This window comes from Capra hircus, chromosome 12 (genome assembly GCF_001704415.2).
Source record: "Capra hircus breed San Clemente chromosome 12, ASM170441v1, whole genome shotgun sequence".
In the NCBI taxonomy this organism is placed as follows: Eukaryota; Metazoa; Chordata; class Mammalia; order Artiodactyla; family Bovidae; genus Capra; species Capra hircus.
In genome coordinates, this window is record NC_030819.1 from 63,357,844 (window position 1) to 63,383,547 (window position 25,704).

The following is a 25,704-nucleotide window of genomic DNA, read 5'->3' on the forward strand; positions in this document are numbered from 1 at the left end:
CGGGAAGATCCCCTGGAAGAGGGCACAGCAACCCACTCCAGTATTCTTGCCTGAAGAATCCCATGGACAGAGGAGCCTGGCAGGCTTAGCATACGTGCATACACTAAAGTGTCAAATGGTATCCAGAATATATCTTGTCTTTCAAAATTTAACCATGAGTCTATAGTTCTTTCTGTGCTATATTCTTGTGATGTTAAAATATAAGAAAACTAGTAGCAAGGGAAACGTAGATTATAACTGTGGGTTTACTCCCAGAGCAAAGCTGTAAATCCTGACCAGTTCTGCTGGTATTGATGTCAAATGGCCATATATTTTATGTCTGGGATCTATTGGACTCCAAGGACGTGAGACTTTATCTCTACATCCTCTAAAAGCAACAAATACTCAGAAACTTGCTTGAATTACTAAAAATCCCAAGTAAGAACACCAACAGGAAGACAGTATAGAATGGTGTAAAAAGCCTGCATATTGAAACTTAGCCAATGCTGACCTAAAGTTGGCTCTGACATTTTCTAGCTCCGTCTTCTTGGGCAGGTTGCTTAAACCCTCATAAGTGTTAGCTCGTTAAGTCCCTTTTTGCCACCTGGAAGAAACATGAAAGAAACAAAGTCCTATCCCCAGAAAAAAGACTCATGTTAGCACATCTACATCAGCCTTTTTCTTTAGAGGACAAGTATCTCCAGTCTTTTGATGGTTCCTTACAGAGCCTGTTTTCGATCCATTATTAAATCATTCCTGGATTCTGGCTGGATGCTCTTCTCTCAGGATCTTGCTAGCGTCGTGGACTCTACTGGCATAAACACAATGGGACATAGTAATAGGATTCCATTGTTGTTCTGGTTCTTGTTTGTTAAAAAGCTCTTCGTACCATGGAGCTTCTCTGTAGGTCTTATCTAGTCTGTGGTCACTTTCTAGTCTCAAGAACGTTCTCTATCTTCTCTGCAAAATGGCAGTACTTTTCTGTCTTTTCTGCATGCAATCCAGACAGGCTTCCCTACTGAAAAGCCTGCAGTCACCCTCTGCTCAGCCGCTTCTGTTGTGTCCGACTCTCTGGGACGCCATGGACTGTAGCCCGCCAGGCTCCTCTGTTCATGGGGTTTTCCCAGCAAGAATACCAGAGTGGGTTGTCATTTCATACTCCAGGGGATCTTCCTAAGCCATGGATCGACCCCGCATCTCCTGCATTGTAGGCGGATTCTTTACCAACTGAGCCATCAGGGAAGACAAAAATAGTATAGCTAACATCTATTTAGTGTTTACTAGATACCTGTCATCATGTCTAAGTACCTTACATTCTTCCACTAAATCTGCCCTCACAACAACACTATGAGACAAGTGCAAATTTTTTTTCCCTTTTTGGAGATGCTGAAGCAAAGAGAATTCAAATAACTCATCCCAATTCAATTCATTTGTAAGCCTCTGCTCTTAACCACATCATGACACTTATTTGGACATTTAATTGAGTGAATTCAGTGTCATTTAGTTGGGTGACTATGAGGAATGGTTATGGTCACAGATGAAATTGCAAGAAAGACAAATAAACTTTGTTCTCTGTTCCTGATACAAGAACAGAAATAACCCCAGGTCTGTTTGTCCTCTGCCAATACCACATCTCCCTGGCCAAGCAGCGAATAGATGTGCCTTTCTCTCTTCTAGTCCCTTTCTAGACTTGCCAACTTAGATCAAGGTAATCACTATGCAAACAAATTTTACTAAGTGGTAATTGCTTCTGCCAGGAACAACATGATGAAGGACCGATTTTTATCTTCAGTGTTCTTAGTAGCAAAAGCTACTGCCTGGAAATATTGCCAGGTCTCTGCATTTTTCTTTGTGATTAAAAAGCTGTTTGTAGCACACTCTTAAAGGTTTCTGGCTTGTCTAACCTCCCAGCTTCAAATTATTTAACCTACAAGAGAGAATTGCCAAACTGAAGGAATCACATGAAATATCCAAGACAGTTCTCTGTTAACAGCAAATGAAGTTTTATTAAGTTTTATTCAGTTTGACTACAACTAGTTTTAGCTAATATTAAGACTGGTTCTGCTTTTTCTATCTTATTCATTGTGGCTCAGCAGTGAAAAAAAAAATCCTCCTGCAATGCAGGAATGTGAGTTCAGTCACTGGGACAGGAAGATCAACTGGAGTAAGAAATGGCAACCCACACCAGTATTCTTGCCTGAAAAATCCAATGCACAGAGGAGCCTAGCAGGCTACAATACAAAGGGTTGCAAAAAGTCAGACACAGCTGAGCACACACACACATAAGACTAGTTCTGCTTTTTCTTTCTAATTTATTGCCCACTTATTCATTAAAGAAATATTCAATAAGCACCTACTCTGTGCCAGGGTCTGTATGAGTACCTGGTGAGGACATCACACACAGATGTTAAACTCCCTCCAAGTCGAGTTACAGGAGTTAAATACTCACTCTTATAAAAGTTAACAATGTACTTTCCAACAAAAAGAAATTTGGAATTTCTCTAATGATAGTCAACGCTAAAATCCCTCTTAATAGTTAGTTTCTAAAATGTAAAAGCAGATACAGCAGGAAGAGAGAAATAGAGCTAAATTGAAAATTATTCTGCTCCATCGTTTTGTGTGACCTCTTTTATGAATAAACTTTTAAATTGTTTGGGTACACAATGAGAAACACTAATGATGCAAAATAGTCATTACAGTTGAACTAAAATTTTAAACTTTTGGATTCTTTCGGAGACTTTCTCTTGTAAACAACTTCTCTTAAGACTGAAAGATCTCAGTTCATTCCACCTTTCACAGCCTGGTCAGCAGTATTGAAAGGTCAGAGATTTAACTCTCACCTAATTAGTAACAGATAACATCGTTCAAGGAGAATGAACAAGTTTAGAAATTCAACCTCAATCACATGAAATGCCAGTTTACTCATGAAAAGACACAATATGATTCTGGAAAAGTATGCATGTTTTTTCTTAGTTGTTTTAATTAGTGGAATAATTTTCCTTTTAAAAAAACTTTGATTTAGAAACATACACCTCTGGGTTAGAAGTCATCTCTTTCCATCACATTATTTCCACTTAGCACACCAATTTACTCTTAAAAAAAAAAAAATGTGTAAGCCACTCTAAATCATTTTGCGAGAAATAGCAAGAAGAATCCAAAATGTATAACTTTCATGAAGTACATTGCTTCCTATGTTGTCAAGTTTGTCAATATTTTTAGTGATGTAGGTTTTTTTGGTTAGTGAAAGTAATGATAGTACTATGGAAAGCTGCTGCTAAGTCAGTTCAGTTGTGTCCAACTCTGTGCGACCCCACAGATTGCAGCTCACCAGGCTCCCCCAGCCCTGGGATTCTCCAGGCAAGAACACTGAAGTGGGTTGCCATTTCCTTCTCCAGTGCATGAAAGTGAAAAGTGAAAATGAAGTCGCTCAGTTGTGTCCAACTCCTGGCGACCCCATGGACTGAAGCCCACCAGGCTCCTCCGTCCATGGGATTTTCCTGGCAAGAGTACTGGAGTCGGGTGCCATTGCCTTCTCCGATGGAAAGCTGGGAAACCAAAAGTTTACAGAAGAACTCACTCCTTATTCCACAATCACTGTACACAGGCATATTTTCTAGTCTCTTTTCAATATGTATATGCATTTTTAATAGTAACAGCATATTATTTATACTGTTTGGTTATGGCTTTTTAATTTAACATATTATAATCCTTTTCCCCCTCGACAAGGAAAATTCATCACATACATGATTTTTTCTTTGTTTTAAAATTTTATTTATGTATTGGCTGTTCTGGGTCTTTGTTGCTGTGCGGGCTTTTCTCTAGTTGCAGCGAGCAGGGCTACCCTCTTGTTGCGGAGCACAGGCTCTGGAGCATGCAGGCTTCAGTAGTTGTGGCTCACTGGCTTAGTTGCTCCACAGCCTGTGGGATCTTTCTGGACCAGGGATCGAACTCGTGTCTCCTGCATTGGCAGGCAGATTCTTTACCACTGAGTCCCCAGGGAAGCCCTTATATTTATTTATTTATTTTCGGCAGCACCGGGTCTTCGTTGCTGCGCACAGACTTTCTCTTGTTGCAGCGAATGGGGGCTCCTCTCTAGCTGCAGTGTGTGGGCTTCTCATTGCAGAGACTTCTGTTGTTGCAGAGCACAGGCTCTAGGGTGCACAGGCTCAGTAGTTGCGGTGCGTGGGCTTAGCTGCCCTGCGGCCTGTGGAATCTTCCTGAACCAGAAATCGAACCCGTGTCACCCGCATCGGCAGGCCGATTCTTAACTACCAGATCACCAAGGGGGTCCTTCATAAACATGAGTTTTGGTTACTACTTGATCTTTCACAGAGACATTACTTTGCCGACAAAAGTCCCTCTAGTCAAGGCCATGGTTTTTCCAGTGGTCATGTATGGGTGTGAGAGTTGGACTATAAAGAAAGCTGAGCACAGAAGAATTCATGCTTTTGAACTGTGGTGTTGGAGAAGACTCTGACAAAGAGATCCAACCAGTCCACCCTAAAGGAGATCAGTCCTGGGTGCTCATTAGAAGGACTGATGTTGAAGCCGAAACTCCAATACTTTAGCCACTTAATGAGAAGAGCTGACTCATTGGAAAACACCTTGATGCTGGGAAAGATTGAGGGCGGGAGAAGGGACGACAGAGGATGAGATGGTTGGATAGCATCATCGACTCGATGGACACGAGTTTGGGTAGACTCCAGAAGTTGGTGATGGACAGGGAGGCCCGGCATGCTGCGGTTCATGGAGTCACAGAGTCGGACACAACTGAGCAACTGAACTGAACTGAACTTGATCTTACACCTTGTTGGTGTGCCATCATAATTATTTAACCATTCTTCTATTATTGGTCATTTAGATTATTTCTGATTCTACTATTGTAACGTCCTATAAAGTTGTCCTTACTCCTAAAGAATCTGTGGACTAGTATTGACTCCTCCCTGTTTCAAGATCCCTCATTCATCTCTGATACCACAGTTGTTCAGAAAGGTGTCTAATGGGACAGATGCCAAGATCTCCATCCAAGTGTTCCTGGATGTGTAGACTGCTATTACTCAAGAGACCTTGGCTAAGAGTTCTAACTTGTTCAAACAATGTCCTCCACTGAGTAGCTAAGTACACACTTTATTGAGACTTCAAGCTATTGAGATCTATGGGCTGTCCTTACACATTCACACACACCACCGTCTTGATGATGTTAGACATATGTCTGTCAACAAAAGCAGCAACAGAAAAAAATCTCAACCAGTGGGAAATCCTCAAGTAAGATTCTAACAACTCTGGCTCAGTTTTCTCTGACCTAAACACAAGTCACATATCCCACATAGAGTATCATGACTATCACATATCCCACATAGAGTATCATGGCTATTGATACATGACTCTCAAATATTTTTAAATGATTGCTGTTTTCAATGTGTGTTCTAATTAAAAGACCTCAGGTAGAAGAGTCTAATCTGTGCTATCCTATATGGCAGTCATTAGCCATGTGTAGCCATTGAGCATTCAAAATGGGGTTAGTCCAAAATGAGATATGCTGTGCATGCAAAATTCGTACCAGGTTTCAAAGACTTGGTGCAAAATAAAAATAATAATTTAAAATAGTACATTAAAATTATGTTTATTGATGACATATTAAAATGTAGTATGTTTGATGTACTGGATTAAGAAAATTAACTGCTCATTCACATGGCATTTAGAAGTTAAATGAGTGCGTTGCAGTCTTCATTTTTATCGGAATGAACAGGTAAATGACCTGAATGATCTACCTAGTTCCATTTAGGTTCCAGTTCCTTTAGACAGAGATTCTAAGCTGAGAAGAAGATGCAATATGATGCTGATTCCACATCCAGAAACAATTAAACTCTAGTTTACCAGTGAAATAAAATGAAATCAAGTAAGAAATAGTAAGGGAGCTGTACACCAAGTAACTTGTCCCTAGGACATCAATGTTAGTTTTCTCCAAAATAGCACACTCAGTAACATTTGATGGATAGTGTGTAGTGTAGGCAAAATTATTCTTTTAGTTTAATTGGGAATCCATGTCTGCAGCCTATTTTTTAATGAGTATTTATTAAAATCACAGAATGAAATAGTCCTCTTAATTACTGGTGGCATATGGATTAGCAGTCACTCTCCATTACACTGTCAGGGTGTTAAAACTACACTTCAAGATCAATTTCTCAATGACTGCAAGAATAGCAAGTCCTAGAAAATGCTATCTTAAAAGACCTCGATGTAAAGCCGCTCTTCTTCTGGCTACGTTAGCAGATGATGGAGAGTGTTAGCTACTACACAGCTGAGAATCAAATAATCCACAGCTTGGTGGATGGTTTTCTTTTATTTGTTTATTTTTGGTTGTACTTGGTCTTCGTTCCTGGGTGGGCTTGCTTTAGGTGCAATGCACGGCTTCTCACTGAGCTGGCTTTTCTTGTTGTGGAGCACAGACTGTAGGGCACAGCCTCCATAGTTGTGGTGCACAGGCTTAGTTTACAACATGTGGGATCTCTTCTTTCCTGATCAGGGATCAAACCTGTGTCCCTTTCATTGGCAGGTGGATTCTTTACCATGAGGGAAGCCCCAGATGGTTTTCGTTTAATGTATTTTTGTTCGTGATTCAGGTGGTCATTTTGTGATTTGAGGAGTTTGCTTTTAACTCCATGAAAACATGATAAATGAGAGTTTATCATGTTTTTAATTATTCAATAACTCGCATGTATGATTCCTGTTGCCAGCTCAGCATAGAAGGAGAAATAGAGGTATCAGAAAACCTGACTCAAACTTGTGAGCAGTATGATCTGACCTAAGCCCATTTCCTCATGTATAAGATGGAGATAGTTGTCTTTGCCCTGCTATTCTTCAGAGCTATTCTGAGAATTAAGGATGATAACCTTTGTTAGGTGATCATTAGACAACGCTCAGCTTTGTTTGGAATATAATCAAGTGTGAAAGAGTAGAATAAGCATGGGCCGAAGACTGGTTTCTGTTACTGGCAGGGCTACTCCAGGAGGAAGTGGGAAATTTCTGTTGGGAAATTTGCTTTATTTCTTTCAGTCTTAACTTTGCTGTCTCTATCCTTCACCCCTCTATCCATTCATTCAGTCATCCACACATACCTATAAATAAAATTATGGGAGAGAATGAAAATATTGAGTAGCTTTTTTTGGGAATCCAACACAATGTCAGTGGTAGGCGCTCAGTACATAATTATTTATCCTCCATGACCCCAATCCAAAATTAAGTGAGGGGGCAGTAGTGTTGTAAATGCTATCATTTCTTTTCCTCGATGATTAACTCAAAATCTTCGGATAAGTGAAAGGAGAAAATGGCTTGCACAAAATTAAGTGTGTTTCATTAACCCCAGATGGTGCTGATAGATATCATTGTATTTAGGTCCTAAACCTAGTGCAGTCCTACGTGACTCTTCGGGTCCCTCTGTATGTCTCCTACGTGTTCCACTCCCCCGTTGGGGTCGGAGGCTGGCAGCATTTTGACTTGAAGTCCGAGCTCCGTCTGACATTCGTGTATGACACTGCCATCTTGTGGACCGATGGAATTGGCAGCCCCCCAGAAGCTGAACTCCAAGGTGAGTTAGCAGAGACTTGGAAAATTAAAATTTTTCTTACCTATATGAATGACTTAAGTGACATTTTTACTGCAGCTGAAAATAAGAGAAGCAACTTTCAATAATTGTACTGTTATAGTTTATACTTTAAAATAATTTCATTTTGTCATAGAAAAATCTATTTTAACTAAATTATATCAATGCCTCAAATTTTTCCATTTGTGACTGTTAAATATAATGTCCATTTAAGGTAATTAATCACTCATGCGGTATACAACACAATCTGTCTCTCCCTCTAGATTTTAGATAATGGATGGAGGAAGTTCCAATTGAAAGAAAAGAATGAATTCAGAGAAAAACTTCCACATTTTTGTTTCTGAAAATGGGAGAGGCATTTTAAAGCCTAGTATAAATTGTGTCCCAGATTCTATTTCTGGGTTTACAGCTAACTAGCTTTGTGATCTCAAACATATTGCTTAATCTCTGGCACTCAACTTCTTATGAAAGATAGACTAGACTTCTAATATTCTTTCAGTTTAAAAATTCTATTATTTTGTAATACTTAAGCTGAATGCCTTGGAAGAGTGGTGGTGTGAGCCACTGTTGGGCCCCAAAACCATTTGCCCCAAACAATAGCTTAGTTTCAATCTCAGTGTCAGAATCATAATTCAAAGTCCATAAGCATAAAGTGAATTACTCCATTGGTAGAATTAATGCTGTTTCTTTTCAGGCACATACTGCTGTTCTAGTTCCTTGCATGTCTGACCATCATTACCTTTTATGAGCCGGAGAGAATATACTGTTGATATTTTCTCAAAAATCTCAAAATCTATTATCTTAAACAGATTAAGATTACCTTAAGGTTATGTGACAGGTAATATGATCACCCTGAATAAACCTTTTAGATCACTGCAAATGTTTTAATACCATATCTTGCCTTAGAAATGTATATTTAAGTGAATCTTACTGCAGATTCATCTCTCAGTTCTCAGCTTCCACATAAGAATCTCATGTTTCCTTCTTATACCTGGAGCCAACTTTGATCAACTCGCTAAATTTCTTAGGAAGGCTTTGGAGTTTTCATTAAGCCTATAACATTTGGAATTATTCTGGAGAACAAAAACCTGTTTCCACCTACATTGTGCAGATCTTCAAAGTTTGACCAGTTCATTCTGTCTCTCAATTTACAGTTTAATTTATGCAGACTAAAGCTTTCAAAAATACCTTGGCCTATTGTCATCAATCTATATATTTCATATGGACCTCACTCGTATGACCTAATTTTATTTTGCCTGCCTTCCAGACAGTTCTTCTTGTTAGAAAAACAGAACAAAATAAGAATACTTCTGTCTCTCTGATCACTTAGAATTTTTCTGATAATACCCTTTGGCTAGAATGCTTAAAGATGAGATGAATCTGAATTTGGTTTTGGAAGAAACTCCATACATGAGGAGCTGCTGGTCACTAATATTTCCACCCTTGTGCATCATCCCATCCTAGGTTCTCTCTACCCAACCAGCATGCGCATCGGTGAAGAGGGGCGTTTGGTCGTGAACTTCAAGACGGAGGCTCAGTTCCATGGCTTGTTTGTGCTGTCACATCCTGGTAAGCCCCATTACCCACAAACAGCTGCTCTCCAGGCAACAAGAAGATAGGTTTTCCATATTTGCATGTGTTTCCACATGCTTACCTATGAGCTTTGAAGCCCTTAATTTCAAATGAATTATGTATGTGCAAGTATCTATACAAGGGCTTAATCATTGTTCAGCTATATGTCCCATAAGCTACAAAATCATCACGGTAGACTTCTAGAGAAAATACCAAAAGGTTAAAGTTAAATTAATTTAAAAGAAAACTCGATCGAGAGTTCCCTAGTGGCCAAGATCCAACATTTTCACTTCCGTGGCCTGGGTTCAATCCCTAGTCAAGGAACAGAGATCACAAGCCATGTGGTACGGCCATAAACATAAATTAATTAAACAAAAGAAATAAAAGAAAAATCTACAGAGTTAATTAAGAGGAATTTTCCTTTAGATAGAGAGCATAGCCACAACATTTCCATTCTCTACTTCAAGTGCGTTGTTCAGAAATTTGAATTTTGATCATTTATTCAGCAAGCACAGCTCTTTTCCAGGTATTGTAAGAGACTGTTATAATGGTGTCCAAAGTAGCATTTCACTATGATACCTAGTTTCAGACATGTTAACTTTCTAAAGTATTAGATACGTAATTTTACTAATTTGGTGGATTGTGCTATGCATATCAATAATGGGGCAGTCACTAGTGTCCCATGTTTAAGCTTTTCTAAAAATTCCATTTCATCAGAAATAACTTCTTATTCAACTTCACATTACTAAACTGGCTGGCACATTTTACTGGTGTGCCAACTCATGTCAGATTGGAAGGGGAAAATAGTTCACGTGCTGTCTTCTGTGTCCTTCCATTTTCTGGATCCAAGCTCTAAACAAAAGAGAGACTAAGGCTGAAGATACCGGAAGAGAAAGATGGTTTGCTGTAATTTTGTGAGTCTGAGTTCCTAAATACAGAACCAAAAAAGAATCATTTGGCTTTATTGCAGCTGACTGTTTTGGAAAAATGAGGATTTCCTGGTCTTTACAGTGTCCTCCTGCATGTCTACCTTTCTAATAAACTGAGTCTTTGTTTAGACACGATTGAGGCAATCTAATTAAAATCAGACTCCCTTTATAAATTGGGTTTTCCCGGATCTGTCTACCCAGATGCGAGTAGACTGAGGTTCACTTCATAGCTTCAGTGCACAATGAATGCATTCACATCAGCCTTTATTGAACGGCTCTGCCTCCCTGGAAAGTAGCCTTGGACCATCTGAGCATTTCTGTACGATTATTTTTTGGCAGAATGATAGAGTGGGAAAAGCACTGCATTAGGAATGAGAAGGCACATATCCCAGCTGTGATCCAGAGAGTCACACAGTCACTCTTAGTCCAGTTTCTTTATCTGAGAAATGAGGATAATTATGTCAACTTTGCAGGCTTATTATAAGAATACATGCAAATAAGGTATCATAAGGCACTTTGAACACTCTAAGCTGTTATGACCCTTTTAACCACTAGACCATTATTGTTGTTGGCACTTTTCTAGCATCCTTCACAAGCTCAGTGATCATGTCAGTCAATCATCCAGGTCTAACCTTTTCCCTGCGTCTCATAAGAAGTGAACCAACCTATAACCAGCCAGTCCAGCAGTGGAGCTTTGTGTCTGACTTTGCAGTAAGTGACTAAGACTCTTCATTTATCTTTGTTACTTCCTTTGATTGCGCCTCAGATTTTTAACTGAAAAACACGATCTCTCTGCTCCTTAAAGGTCCGTGACTACTCAGGTACCTACACAGTAAAACTGCTGCCGTGCACCACTCCATCTCATCAGGAATACCGCCTGCCTGTCACCTGCAACCCCAGAGAGCCTATCACTTTTGACCTTGACATCCGCTTCCAACAGGTGTGTCTCAGAATGCTTTTCCCGTGTGTGCGTGTGTGCGTTTGTGTGTATGTTAGGCGCTCAGTCGTGTCTGACTCTGCGACCCCATGGACTGTAGCCCGCCAGGCTCCTCTGTCCATGAGATTCTCCAGGCAAGAATACTGGAGTGAATTGCCATTCCCTTCTCCAGAGGATCTTCCAGACCCAGGGATCAAACCCTGGTCTCCTTCATTGAGGGCAGATTCTTTATGGTTTGAGTTATAGGGAAGTCCCTTTTCCCATGTAGAAGCCCACTTGGTTAAAGACATAGTTTACTTTTATCAGTTAAAAAAAAATTTCTCACCCAGTGACTTCAATTCTTGCATGCTGAGAAAAAAGGAAGTCAGGCAGGAAGGGAGCAAGAGAGGAAGGACAGAGGAAAGAATTGCCCTTTATTCCTTACTGGTTCAGTATATCAAATCCACAGTTTAAGAGTATCTAAGGGTTACTTTTACTTATGTGATCTGGTCTCCTCTGGAGTCTGCTGCCTTGGAGATTTGAGACTTTTCCCCAGAGTTCTGCACTTCTTTGTCTTGTTTTTGATCATTGGGGAGAATGAATATCCTGTAGTTTATGCTACCTCAAAGTACCTAATTGTCAATATGCATTAAAAGAAATATGATAAAATCTTTTGCCCGAGAACTTACACTAAATGTTGGCCTTCCACTGACCGTGATATTTACACATCCTTTATATATCCCGATAAATCAGTGGAAATAAGCTCAAGCAATGCTAGTTAGTCCCATTCAAAAAATGATTTAACCTTGGAACTTCCCTGGTGATCCAGTGGTTAAGGCTTCAGCTTCCAATGCAGGGAGTGCAGGTGTTGATCCCTGGTCAGGAAGCTAAGATCCCTCATGCCTAGCAGCCAAAAACACCAGAACAGAAAAAACAGAAGCAATATTGTAACGAATTCAGTGAAGACTTTAAAAATTATCCACATCAAAAAAATGGTTTAAAAAATGGTTTACTGTTGACCATTTTGCCTTCTTAAGAAGGACAAAGCCAGTGTTAGAATTCCTTAAGTCGGTTTGGTTGACATGAAAACTGATCACAGTGCAGTGTTTAGTGTTTTTTATGCCAGAGTACAGTGCGTGTGTGTTTCTGCAAATAATGTGCTTGTGCACCACCAGAACCATCAACAACACATAAGAGGGCTTTTATGCTTGGTTTTAGGTCAGTGACCCAGTGGCGGCTGAGTTTAGCTTGAACACCCAGATGTACCTCCTCTCCAAGAAGAGCCTCTGGCTGTCTGATGGATCCATGGGATTTGGGCAGGAGAGCGACGTTGCCTTTGCAGAAGGTATCACTTTACAAACGAGAGGTCTGCTCTGTCTGTTTGCCATTGTGTCTGTTGTCCTTTGCTTTATCGGGATTGTGATTGAGGGGGACAGTTACAACTTATTTTATGGTTTTGAGAATGTAACTGGGTCTTTATCATTTTGGCAGGGATGGGGGAGGGGATCATTGAAACTGGATACGTATTTAATGTGCTTTGCGACCCCATACACTATAGCCTTCCAGGCTCCTCTGTCCATGGGATTCTCCAGCCAAGAATACTGGAGTAGGTTGCCATTTCCTTCTCCATGGGATCTTCCTGACCCAAGGATCAAACCTACATCTCCTGCTTTGGCAGGTGGATTCTTTACCACTGAGCCACCTGGGGCTCCAGATATATGTTACAGGATGATTTTTATTCAGAAAATCAACCTTTATTTCCCTTAGTGAAGTGAAAGTCTCTTAGTCATGTCTGACTCTTTGCAACCTCATGGTACAGTCCATGGAATTCTCCAGGCCAGAATACTGGAGTGGGTAGCCTTTCCTTCCCCAGAGGATCTTCCCAACCCAGGGATTGAACCCAGATCTCCCGCATTGCAGGTGGATTCTTTACCAGCTGAGCCACAAGGGAAGCCCAAGAATACTGGAGTGGGTAGCCTATCCTGTCTCCAGGGGATCTTCCTGACCCAGGTATCAAACCAGGGTCTCCTGCATTGCAGGCGGATTCTTTACCAACTGAGATTTCCGTTAACTAAGTGATTTTTGAAACAAGCCTGGAATTTTTTCCTTGAATGTTTTTTGTTTTTCAGTTTGCATACACTCAATATTTCATACACTCAAGTACATGAGAATGTAGCTCATGGGCTGGGGTTGTGCCTGTCTTGTTCAGTGGTATATTCCCAGAACCTAGCAAAATGCCTTGTACACACAATAGGTGGTCAGTAGTGGCCGTGAAATAGATAAGGAAATACCAGGGAGTTTTATTAAACACTCCTTTAAAAGCAAATAGAGCTATTTTGGCTTTTTATTGGTGTTTTCTTTTTTGTGTTATCCTATAATGATTTGCTTACATCTTGCCAGCTAATGTATTGTGTAAACTGGACTTGAACTACAACGGGATGTTATGAATGTTAAGTTATAAGCCATGCCTCGAGGTTATTCCCACTGGCATGTAAGGGTCAATAAATCTTCAGTACTTGTGGTCATCTGCCAAGTGGTCCTATCTGAGGCCTGGGAGTGGACCAGACCCTGAAGCTCATGCAGGAAGTTCTTCAACATTTGATACCAGATTAGGAAGAGAAGGGAATAAAGTGTCATCATTGTCATAAACTGTTTGCTGTGTCATACAGACACACCGTATCCCTTAATAGAAAGGACATTTCCTCATGTCTGTTGCAGGTGATATCATTTACGGTCGGGTCATGGTGGATCCGGTCCAGAATCTAGGTGATTCCTTTTACTGCAGCATTGAGAAGGTGTTTCTGTGCACTGGGGCTGACGGCTACGTTCCCAAGTACAATCCAACTAATGCAGAATACGGCTGCTTAGCTGATTCGCCTTCACTCTTATATAGATTTAAAATTGTGGTAAGTGCTCTGACCCAAACAATGCACCAGATTAGACAAAGTTAATTGTTTCTGTCTTCTATTTTAAAACAAAAGCATCTTTTAAAATGAAACCAAATGGTGACATTTTATGGTAAAGGGTACTTGCGCAAAACTAATAGGAAAACCTCCTGCGTTCGCAAACTTTGGCATTATCCACAGCAATCCTCATTTTCCTTATTGCCTAAAGGACAAAGCTCAACCAGAAACACAAGCCACCAGCTTTGGAAATGTCCTGTTTAATGCCAAACTGGCGGTGGATGACCCTGAAGCTATCCTCTTAGTGAATCAGCCTGGATCTGATGGATTTAAAGTCGACTCAACACCACTCTTTCAGGTGAGCCAGAAACAAGGTTACTTACGACAGCTGTGCAATCACTTGCAAGCCACTTAACACTGGAATGCCTCAGACGTTTCCCACGTAAGAGGCAGTAATTGCCGTATTGTGTACAGTTAATGTGAACTTTGAGTAAGATAATGCGTGTAAACCACTCCGGACCATCCTGACTGCATCATGAACACTCCATAAACATTGGCTATTATTATGTTTATCAATATATTCATCGTGTTTTATGTCTATATGTAATGAAGACCCTTATTCAGCCCAGCGTATAAATCTAAACCTGTTAGTTAGGAACTCTGGTGGTCTTCTTCAAAATCTCCTTTCATTTGACTTTTCATGACTGTCTTTATTAGAGTGATCTTAAATGAACAGCTGGACTCAGGAAAACAATTGTGCACAGCACAGAAATCTCCATTCTTCATAGACCAAAACAGGAAGCGCTAACCTAGAGACAGAAGGTAGAAAGATACCCAGGAGACCATAACAGTGAGCAGACAAACGAGACAAATTTGGAGATGTGTTCACATTGTGAATCCTTAGGGTAGCAAGTGCATCTTTTAGGATGTTTACTGAAAATTGACCAAATAGGATGGGCTGGAGAAATATATTACCCTTATTCCACTGAGGGTGTCTCTTGTGGCTCAGCTGTTAAAGAATTCACCTGCAATGCTAAAGACCTGGGTTCAGTCCATGGGTTAGGAAGATTCCCCTGGAGATGAGAAAGACTACCCATTCAGTATTCTGGCTTAGAGAATTGAATGAACTCGATAGTCCATGGGGTCGCAAAGAGTTGGACATGACTGAGCAACTTTCACTTCACTATTTTGCTAAAGAGGGAATTTAAGAAACCATGTCTATTATCCTGAATCTTTTCAAATAGGAAGTTGAAGTATGATTTTTTAAAATATTTACTTGTTAATTTGTTTATTTGACTGTGCCAGGTCTTAATTGTAGCAAGCAGGATCTTTAGTTCCAGGACATGAACTCTGAGTTGCGGCATGCAGGATCTAGTTCCCAGACCAGGGATTGAACTCAGGCCCCGTGCATTGGGAGCACACAAACTGAGCCACTGGACCACCAGGGAAATCCTGACTTTTTTTGTTTGTTTGTTTGTTTGTTTGTTTTTATTGTTAACCCTCAAAGCATTTGACCTGAAGTCAAATCCTGAAGTCTTTGAAGAACCTTCTTTTCACAGACCCTGAAAAAGGCAGAAAAAAGTTTTCTATGGCCTTATATGTAAATACACAGCAAGACACACTAGAAAAAGAGTTCTGAGCTTCAGAAAGTCTTACCTCTAATCCTGCCTCTGATTCTAACTAGTTCAATGATATTGGGCAAGTCACTTAACTGCTATGTATTCTCATTTGCTCATTTTAAAACTTTTTTTAATTTTTAAATTTTTATACATTTTTTAAGGTTACTGTCTTATTTACAGGGATTAATATTACAAGATATTGGCTCTACCTTCACATCATACAGTACATCCTTGTAGCCTATCTTGCATCCAATAGTTTTTTAATCTCCCACTTCCCAATCCTTATGTTGACCCTGCTCTCTGCTGGTAACCACTCATTTATTCTCTGTATCTGTGTCATCCGCTCATTTTTTAAGTGAATGCGTTAGACTGTGTGGTCTGGAGTTCTCTGCAGCCCTGACAAATATTTACCAGCACATGCTCCCTTAAGAGTTGCACAGAGTATTTTACAGAGTGCTTTACACAAAGCCTTGCGCAGACTACGCATGTAACGATATTAAATATATTAATTCCGCAGACTAAATTGAATGATTATTCGTGATCTCTGTTGTGAATTTCTCTTGCAGAGAGTCATGAATTTTCAGATTGGCCTAGGATTAAGTCTTCTAATGAGTAGAACTGTGTTTCTAGGTTGCTCTGGGTCGAGAATGGTACATACATACCATCTACACAGTAAGATCGAAAGACAACGCCAACCGAGGCATTGGCAAACGCAGCGTGGAGTACCGGCACCACTCTTTGGTGAGTCAAGGGAAGCCCCAGGCAGCTACCAAGAGCCGGAAGAAGAGGGAGATCAGAAGCAGCCCTCCGCTGGCGTGGGAAATCGGGGCTGAGAACAACCGGGGAACAAACATCCAGCACATCGCCCTGGACCGCAGCAGCAGGAAGCAGATCCTTCACGGGAGGGTTTCCCCTGACGGCGTCCTCCCCCCGGAGCTCAACAGTCCCAGCTCTGAGGTCAGCCTGCTCACAGTGGTGGGGGGCGTCGCGGTGGGACTCCTGGCGGTCATCCTCACTGCCGTCGCGGTGATGATGCACCAGGGCAAGAAGGGTGCCAGGAGGAAGGACGCGCCCAAGGACCCTGGCAGCCGTGAGCCCATGATGCCCTCGGTGAGCCACCACAGCGACAGCTCGGAGGTTTGATGGCTGCAGGGGAAACGCAGCCTTTTCCTCCAGTGCCCAGGAAAAGACAATCGAAACCCAGTGCTTCTGTCGACGGCAGAGAATTGGGGACTTCTGTGACAAAGCTGCTCAGAGGACCTGACTGTACTAGTGAGCGTTGATTCGCATTCTGTCTGCGTTCAGGCATCAGAGGACACCTTCAGACCGTAGACCACATCTTTCCTCTTGCCCGGAAGGCATCAAGTATATATCCACACAGCCATGGTAGACGGCGACGAATGTACTCACCTTAGGCATTTTCTCTACGCAGTGGAGATGAACCTGGTGCTCACAGACTCCTTCAGAAACTTAACAGGAGTCTCTTGTTGCTATATTGGTGTGAATCTTGAAGGTGCAATTATCACACTGTTTATTCATTATATAACGTTTTAGTACTCCAAAGGTTTTCATCAGTAGTCTTGAAGAATGATAAACACACTGTTTATGGTGACAAGTTTTCTAATAGGTGAAGACAGCATGGAATTATGACCAAGGGTAGCTCAACCCACAAATCACCTTTTTTACCTACTTGAGAGGGAATGGAAGGAAGATAGAGGGCAAGTAGCTCAGCCACTTGCATTTGCCTTGTTCCTCATCTTCGTCGGATCCTTCTTGTTTCATTTGCTTATTTAATTTTAAATTAAACCAAAGAATACGTTGAGTCTGGAGAAGATGGTTGAAGAGAGACTGCTCTGTTTGGGTGCATAGTAAGAAATAGTAGAATTCTTGCAAGATAATATACCTTATTGGTGCTCATTTGTGGGACATGAGCAGGATGGTGACAGTTTGATGATGAAGAAATGCCATAGAGTTAGATCCCCATTTACAAGACAATGTTCTCGAAGAACTGAGCCTAGATGTTTGCAGTATTGAACCCATAAATGATAAGGAGAAATGTCATTATGATGGTGAAGGGAGAAAGTGGTATTTATTAATATAATATGTTTAACCAAAGTGCCTCTTACATATACTTTATGGAATAAAAGAACGTTTTGACGATGACACATGAGGTTAACCCTCACAATAGCATTACACAATGAGGTCCAAAACTTAAATTGTCCAAAAGGCATTTTATTAGCTTTCTAAGCAGCACCTAGTCCAAACAATGGGAATCCCTTCAACCGTCATTCCAGAGATGATCTTAGAGATGGCCAGCATCACTCATCATATTCTTCTTCTTCTTCTTTCGGCCATGCCACAAGGCATGCAAGATCTTACTTCCCCAACCAAGGATCGAACCTGTGCCCCTTGCAGTGGAAGCTCAGAGTTCTAACCACTGGACCACCAGGGCATCCCCAATCACATTTTTCTTTGATCAAAGAAGAAAGCTTCAGCTCTCTGACATCTTCAGTTCAGTGAAATGAACTGCATTGTGGTCCATCTCAGTATCTAAAAATACTGTTTCCAGGGTTAAAAACCAAGGAACTTGAGTGAGCTTGTTTGATAAGCCTCCCATTGTCTTTCTGAGAAATGTGCTTTTACCAAATAGCAACATTTTCATTAGATAAGGGAATATGTCAGTAGTTTAGTGACCAATCTTCCAAAAGTTAGTACATGTATTTCAAGTGGAAATAGGTCAGCAGGAAAAGAACCTGACCTAAAGACTCCCTCTCAAGTGCTGCCTGGGATTCCCTCTCATGCCTAGGTATAACCTGGCCAAGCTGGACATCCTGGTGGACTGGAGATTTTTAGAAGGTCAATGACTCATCAGTAAAGAAACTGCCTGCAATGCAGGAGACACAGGTTCAATCCCTGGGTCAGGGAGATCCTCTGGAGCAGGGCATGGCAACCCACTTGCCTGGAAAATCCCATGGACAGAGGAGCCTGGTGGGCTGCAGTCCCTGGGTGGCAAAGAGTCAGACCCGACTGAGTGACTAACACAGTCACAGCGGCCTCCTCAGGTCATTCAGGCACTTTCAAGTTGGTGTCTGTGAGCCCCAGACATTTCTCTTCACTTTGATGCTGGGAGAGAGGCCGGAAGTAACCAGTGCTTCCCTCTCTTCTTTGGGGCAGCCCTGAACTTGATATTCAAAGCCTTTTAAAGAATAGGGTAGACTGTAGTCTTCTTCCATTGGGGAGTACATAAATGTCACCTACAACAGTGTAGGTGGTCCATGGAAGGACTTCTATACACAGAAAGTACTGTATGACCCAGGAGATCACTTATCAAATAAACATTAATACTTTCTTAATGATAACTTTTCCTTTTATTTTGCTTTCTGGTAGAGGCTTAGCGATTCTTTGGCTACCCCGTGACTTGCATAAGAACGAGCATTTCTTAAGCAACTTTAAATAGCATGTGGACTTTTTTTTACAACTTAGCACTGGATTCAGTTTTATGGAAACTTAGAGCAAGTACTCTCAATTGACTTTATATTACGTTTAATTAAGATGCTCGGAGCCTGATTGTCAAACAACCTTGGGGGTTTCTGTCAGAGTATGTTATCAGGGAAGCATCATTACAAGAAAGCTATTGTAAACCTTTGGGCCCGGCTGGTTTTATACCAAATTTCTCTCTACAATGAGTTGTTCTGATGAGATGACTTTGGATAAATTGGAGAACTCACGTAATATAGAAAATGCCCTTTCTAGAAAAATCTCCTCTCTGCCCATCTCCTTCTCTACTTCCCTTTCTCTTCTTCTTCCTTCCCCATGGAGGTGGAGGGAAAAGAGCCTATAGGAAATAGGCAGGTATAGCTTTCTTAAGTATGGACTACTTGGACTTCTGCATCATTTTTTAATATATGTATACTTAATATGTGATTTAATAGATGTCTAATCATTAAAAACTCTTTAGTGGAAAAAAAAAAAAGGCATCAGACATGCTTTTCTGTACAGTAAGGCAGACCCTTATAGAATAGTTTCAATATTCTAGTTTTAGAGAATCATTCTAGTAAAATAAATCCCCATATATACATAAAATGAATACCTAAAATAAATTCCCATAGAGGACAGGGTGTGAGCAGTAATCACTCCTTAGATCTCAGTAGCTTCTGACTCCAACAAAATAAGGTCTATTGACATTGCATAGGAAACACAAAACTCAGTATTAAGCATTAACTGCTCACCTGACATATGAACCATGAAACATTAAAATGCATAAGTGTGTTTTAACATATGGTTTTATTTATTTCAGTTCATTCCCTCAGTTAATGTTTACTGAAAGTTCCTCTAGGATTAGCCCAAGCTACTGTTCTTACCCTGGGGCAGGTTACAATCAAATGCAGCTGTTTCTTTGGACTAAAGGGATCAAGATTTGCATTTGTTTCCCTCTTGGATGAAGAAGACACTAAGCCTCTCTGTGAACTATAGTTTAACCATGTCTCTCCACACGAACAGAGGAGTCAGCTCCTCTCCATCTAAAAACCCCACATGTTATGGATCATTCCAAATGCAGATCTAACACCAAATATTTCAAATAAGAAATTTAATGGACTCATCCTTTACACAACTGTGCAGAGAAAGCATGTTGCAGAGATGTGGGTCGCTGAGTCGCGGCCGACTCTGTGACACCATGGACTATAGCCCGCCAGGCTCCTCTATCCATGGAATTTCCCAGGCCAGAATACTGGAGTGGGTTGCCATTTCCTTCTCCAGGGGATCTTCCTGACCCAGAGACTGAAGCCCCATCTCCTGCATTGGCAGGCAGATTCTTTACCACTGAGCCACCAGGGAAGCCCCAGTGATGTGGGAGGCCCGGCGTATTTTTTCTTCTTCATGGAAGATAGGTCTACTTTATTCCAAGGATGTGGTGTAACAGCTAAGCTCTTCTGGTTCTTTAACATCAACCTCATGTCCTAAAGTTGCACATTGTGATTCACGCAAGCATCACGATTTGTGAATGATATGAAGAAAGGTCGACTAGGAATCTGTTGACATTCTACTGCAGAGTGTTTGTGACAAGAGGATTGACTCTGGGCTCAATGCCAAGGGATTCAGTTCTGGAAGCAACAAAGAGCCTCTTTATCAAGTCATCTTACCTCTTATTATTTTCCAAGTTACCAACTCCAAGGTGTTAGTCACTCAATTATGTCCAACTCTTTGCAACCCCATGGACTATATTCTGCCTGGTGTCCATGGAGTTCTCCAGGCAAGAATACTGGAGTGGATTGCCACTTCCTTCTCCAGGGGATCTTCCCAACCCAGGGATCGAACCGGTGTCTCCTATGTCTCTTGCATTGCAGGCAGATTTTTAACCATCTAAGCCACCAGCCAACTCACCAACTCCAAAGTCAGTTTTTAAAATGAAAACAGAACTGCGTAAAAACCACAGAGAGCCCTTCCTCAGACAAATTGGTGCTAGGGGTTAAAATAGCCCCAGCCTGAGAAATGTTAGGATAACAATAACAGTGAAATGGAATGACATTTAGATTTTGAGAGTTGGAAATTTGATTTCAGCTACTGCTTTGAAAATATCTATTTAGGATTAACTTAGAAATCAATGTTATACTTTAATAGGAAAAAGAAAAAAATATTTTTAAAGATGCAAATAATTTACAAATTAGAATTCACATAATTGTACTAATTTGAAAGCCAGAATATTGTGGATCTTTGAAACTTTCATTTTTTTTCTAGCCATGATAGCAATAATAAAAGGATGGAAACAGGTGTCTTCACTGACCATATGGCAAATGAGTAGAACACACATGCTCAACAGCCCAACTTGTCAAGGCTTTAAAAAGTATAATTTGGCCAGAAACTATAAATACTACTCTTAACACACACACAGAGGCTCACATGCATTTTTTTTTTTTAATCACACTTCTAGGAAATAATGACCCCAAAAACCATAGTTTTAACTGGAATTGCCCATTATGAAGATTTTCAAGGTCAACATAATGCTCATTTGTAAAAACAGACCATAGTGGGAGTTTCTTTGACATGAATTCAAAGGTTAAAGTGTTTCCTTAAGAGATCTTTTCCCTAGAACTGATTCTAGTATTGTTAATACATAGTAATGACACAGGTTTCTACTTTTTTCTTAGAAACAAACTATCCATATGTTCAAGGTAACCCTGTTTAATTCTCTCTGTTTCCATATCCTTGGGTATTAAGAACATAATACTTTGAGGTTTTGGTAGTTATTTTGGTAAGAGATTCTAAAACAGAAGTGTACAATATTTTCCTACAGTTTTTACTAAAAAGATTACCAAGAAACCTTTTAAATAGGGGAAGAAAGCTGATTCTTTTAGAACTAAAGTTGATAAGCAATACAGACTAATGTGAGACTCTTCGTTTTCATGGAAGAAAAATGAGAGTGTTGAACTTACAAACTTTTAAACAAGAGCGGGTTTTTTTCCCCTTTCCTTTCAAGTGCATTTGCTTTCTGTTCCTTGATATTTGTTTACATTTTTTCAATATTGTGTTTTGCTAAAGAACAAATGCAACATCCAAAACAACTGCTCTAGCAACAACATCGACTTTTACTATGTTTTCTTTCCTTTTTCCCTCCTTTATTTTCTTGTTTCCTTGTGGGCTTGTTTTTTACCCTCTGAGATTTGTCGTTTTTTCAGTAATGCTTCCCTTTTAGTTTTGAAACCATTACTGTTTTCACTAAATCATTAGTGTTCTCAGTCATCTGAAAGCTGGCAAGTGAGCACAGGGCTTGTGTAGTGTCCTTTCTTTAGAAAAAGTTAAGGCTTTTGGATGAAGGGGGGAAAAAAGAACTTCCTGCAAAAGATCAAAAGCATCGTATTGAATACTGTGATGACAATCTGTGTCTTGATTTTTCTCTCAGTGGAGATTCAACTTTGACATTTAAAATGTAAAAAACATCCCTTTAAGAATTTAACTGAGCAAGAATAAAAGGTCAAAGATCATAAGATGAGATTGTTTTGGATGATGGAATACCTTGGAATGAAAAGAAGGGCCAGAAACTTTGTTGAAATGTTAACAGTGTTGAAGTATTTAAAATTACAATCATCAAATGCACAAAACTCTTACTGCTGCCCAGATGTGGCTTCCACTGAGTACACGATTGTTTAGACACTCTCAGTGAATTTCTGCTACAGATATTTATTTTTTCTGATGTTTGAGTGATCCTGTAACAGGAAATCTCAGTGCTGTAGCTAAAAAGAAGAAAGAAAAGAGAAATGTAAACTTTAAAAACTGATATTAAAAACAAAGACCATTATAATAAAAATCACTTAAAAGGTAAGAAGATAATTATTGGTAAGACTAAAAGAAAATTTCTGTAAGGGCCTGCATTAAGCACATTACAAAAAGAAGTACAAAGCAGAGTCTTTGTCGCTTTAGGAATTTAAGCTTTTGGCAGGATATTTTTTAAGTCCATTTGTTTATACAAAAAAAACTTTATCCTGGACAAAGTATGCTTTATAATCATTTTAAGTGCCTGCTTGTGTATCAAGTGCCCTCCAAAACACTCAACGAATTTGTATTTATCTAGCCACCAAGTGACATAACTGTGTGTGATAGAATTATTTGAGAACTTAATAGCCTTTGTGATTTTTCCCATGGGAATTCTTCACACACAGTCTAGGTTTTTTTTCTCTATTTACTAAGGCGCTGCATATTTGCTGGATATTGAAGTTTATCCCTGGGAATTCAATTATGCAAACAATTTGGAGTTATTCAGTCTTAAGTCCATGTATAAATGAATTCTTGCTACCCCTTGTGTTTTATAACTGCACCTGTTTTCCTTTACAACATATCACATGTTGAATATAAATAAAACCCCTATAAACATAAAGTGTTCAAATGGCTAAGTTATTGGGGTGTATTCTATACCTTTTAGCCACACAAAAATCACAGAATCCCTGTAGTCTGCAATGACTGGCAGTTGTTTTCCGTTCTGATTCTAGCCTTGAGCATCTATAGGTTTTCAGCCTGGGACCTACAGGTCTGCCTACCCCATGACTTCCTTAATGCTGGTGGTAAAACATTGCTGCTCCTCAGGGTCTTAGCGCCTGCCTACCCATTGTAACAGGTGCAGACACAGCCAGAGGGCTGCCAGGGCAATGGATATTTAGAGACAACAACATACTTATGTAACTAACACTTCACGGGGTGGGGCCGTGGGGAATGAGAGGGAAGGTTGACTAGACCTGGCTAAGCTCTGAAACCCTGCCCAGCTGCCCTAGTGAAGATGAACCAGTTCATCTGATCTGTTGCCAAGGGTCTTTACTGCCAAGGAGATTAGTCACTTCTTTGCAAAGTTAACCTAAGTCAATGGGCTTCCCTGGTGCCTCAGTGGCAAAGAATCCACCTGCCAATGCAGGAGACTCAGGTTCTATCCCTGGGTTGGGAATCTCCCCTGGAGTAAGAAATGGCTACCCACTCCCAGACTCTGGCCGGGAAAATCCCAGGAACAGAGCATACTGGTGGGCTACAGTCCACGGGGTCGCAGAGTTGGACAAGACTTAGCAACTAAACAACAGCAACAAACCTAAGTCAATAATCTCATTTGGTTTATTTTAATATCATTTGATTATTTTAAATCAATAATTTATTAATTTTACATTAGTTCGTATTTATTTTTGTTGTTGTTGACCACACTGCAAGATCTTAGTTTCCTTGACCAGGGATTGAACCCACACCCTTGGCAGTGAACGCACAGAATCTTAACCACTGGACCACCAGGGAATTCCCTAATATTTTACTGCTAAAAGGAAACAAAAAGACAGCTCTTTATTGCTACTGAAGAAGTGAAAGTGAAAGTCACTGAGCCCTGTCCGACTCTTTGTGACCCCATGACTATACAGTCCACAAAATTCTCCAGGCCAGAATAGTGGAGTAGGTAGCCTTTCCCTTGTCCAGGGGATCTTCCGAACCCAGGGATTAAACCCAGGTCTCCTGCACTGCAGGTGAATTCTTTACCAGCTGAGCCACAAGGGAAGCCCAAGAATACTGGAGTGGGTAGCCTATCCCTTCTCCAGCGGATCTTCCTGACCCAGGGATTGAACCAGGGTCTCTTGCATTGCAGGTGGATTCTTTATCAGGGAAGCCCTGCTATTGAAGAATTACCCCCTAAAATGGGCAAAATACACAAAATTAGATGGGGCTGGGGGAGGGGAAACTCCTGTGTCAAAGTTCTCCCAACCCTTCCAAGACTCAAGGGAGAAAAGGTCGTGTTTTAGCAGAAAGGTTGTGATCAGCAACAGAGATGTGTGGACGGATTGGTCAGTCCCCACCACAGAAGAAAAAGAAGGTCTCTGTGCTGGAAATGTCCAAGCTGTGAGGGAGAAAGCCTGGCCTTCAGGAGCTTGGGGAGTGGAACCAAGAAAGGGAAGACTGACCATCCAGCTCCCCGAGGATGTTGACAGTTAGAACTAAGATCTCCCTGCCAGAAAGTCACAACTACCCCCAGAGGCACTCAATTTAAAGGAAACGTCCCCAAGGCAGAATTAGTCAAAGTGGACCTGACTAGAGAAAAAAGCCATCAGGAGACGAGTCAGGCCCATTTGAGCTGACCCTATACAGACTCCTGCCTAACCACCAGCTGCCATATCTTAAATGGAAAGTGAAAGTGCTAGTCTCTCTGCTGCTGCTGCTGCTGCTAAGTCGCTTCAGTCGTGTCCGACTCTGTGCGACCCCACAGACGGCAGCCCACCAGGCTCCCCGGTCCCTGGGATTCTCCAGGCAAGAACACTGGAGTGGGTTGCCATTTCCTTCTCCAATGCATGAAGGTGAAAAGTGAAAGTGAAGTCATTCAGTCGTGCCAACTCTTAGCGACCCCATGGGCTTCAGCCTACCAGACTCCTCCGTCCATGGGATTTTCCAGGCAAGAGTACTGGAGTGGGGTGCCATTACCTTCTCCAGGGGATCTTCCCCACCCAGGGATCAAACCTGGGTCTCCTGCATTGCAGACAGATTCTTTACTGTCTGAGCCACCAGGGAAGCCCAATAAAACTCTAAAATGTAAGTTTTATTATAATTCAGGTATGACAAGGCCAACAGATTAAGAGATAATTGCCGTTGAAAAGATACGTATTATACTCAGCTCCCAAAAGGAGCACCAGGGGAGCAACGGTGTCCATCAGGAGGCGAAAGGAGTGAAGGTGAA

General features: G+C 40.9%; 1 protein-coding gene across 1 annotated transcript in view; it reads left to right on the top strand.

The window, feature by feature from the left end:
- FREM2 (FRAS1 related extracellular matrix protein 2) overlaps positions 1 to 18,485 on the top strand; it is a 155,818-nt gene extending 137,333 nt beyond the window's left edge. Inside the window, exons 17-24 of the mRNA XM_018056679.1 lie at positions 7,375 to 7,567; positions 9,047 to 9,151; positions 10,667 to 10,794; positions 10,889 to 11,023; positions 12,218 to 12,344; positions 13,718 to 13,905; positions 14,114 to 14,260; positions 16,152 to 18,485. Coding sequence (XP_017912168.1) covers positions 7,375 to 7,567; positions 9,047 to 9,151; positions 10,667 to 10,794; positions 10,889 to 11,023; positions 12,218 to 12,344; positions 13,718 to 13,905; positions 14,114 to 14,260; positions 16,152 to 16,664 — 1,536 coding nt within the window. The 3' untranslated portion in view covers positions 16,665 to 18,485. The remainder of the gene's footprint in view (positions 1 to 7,374; positions 7,568 to 9,046; positions 9,152 to 10,666; positions 10,795 to 10,888; positions 11,024 to 12,217; positions 12,345 to 13,717; positions 13,906 to 14,113; positions 14,261 to 16,151) is intronic.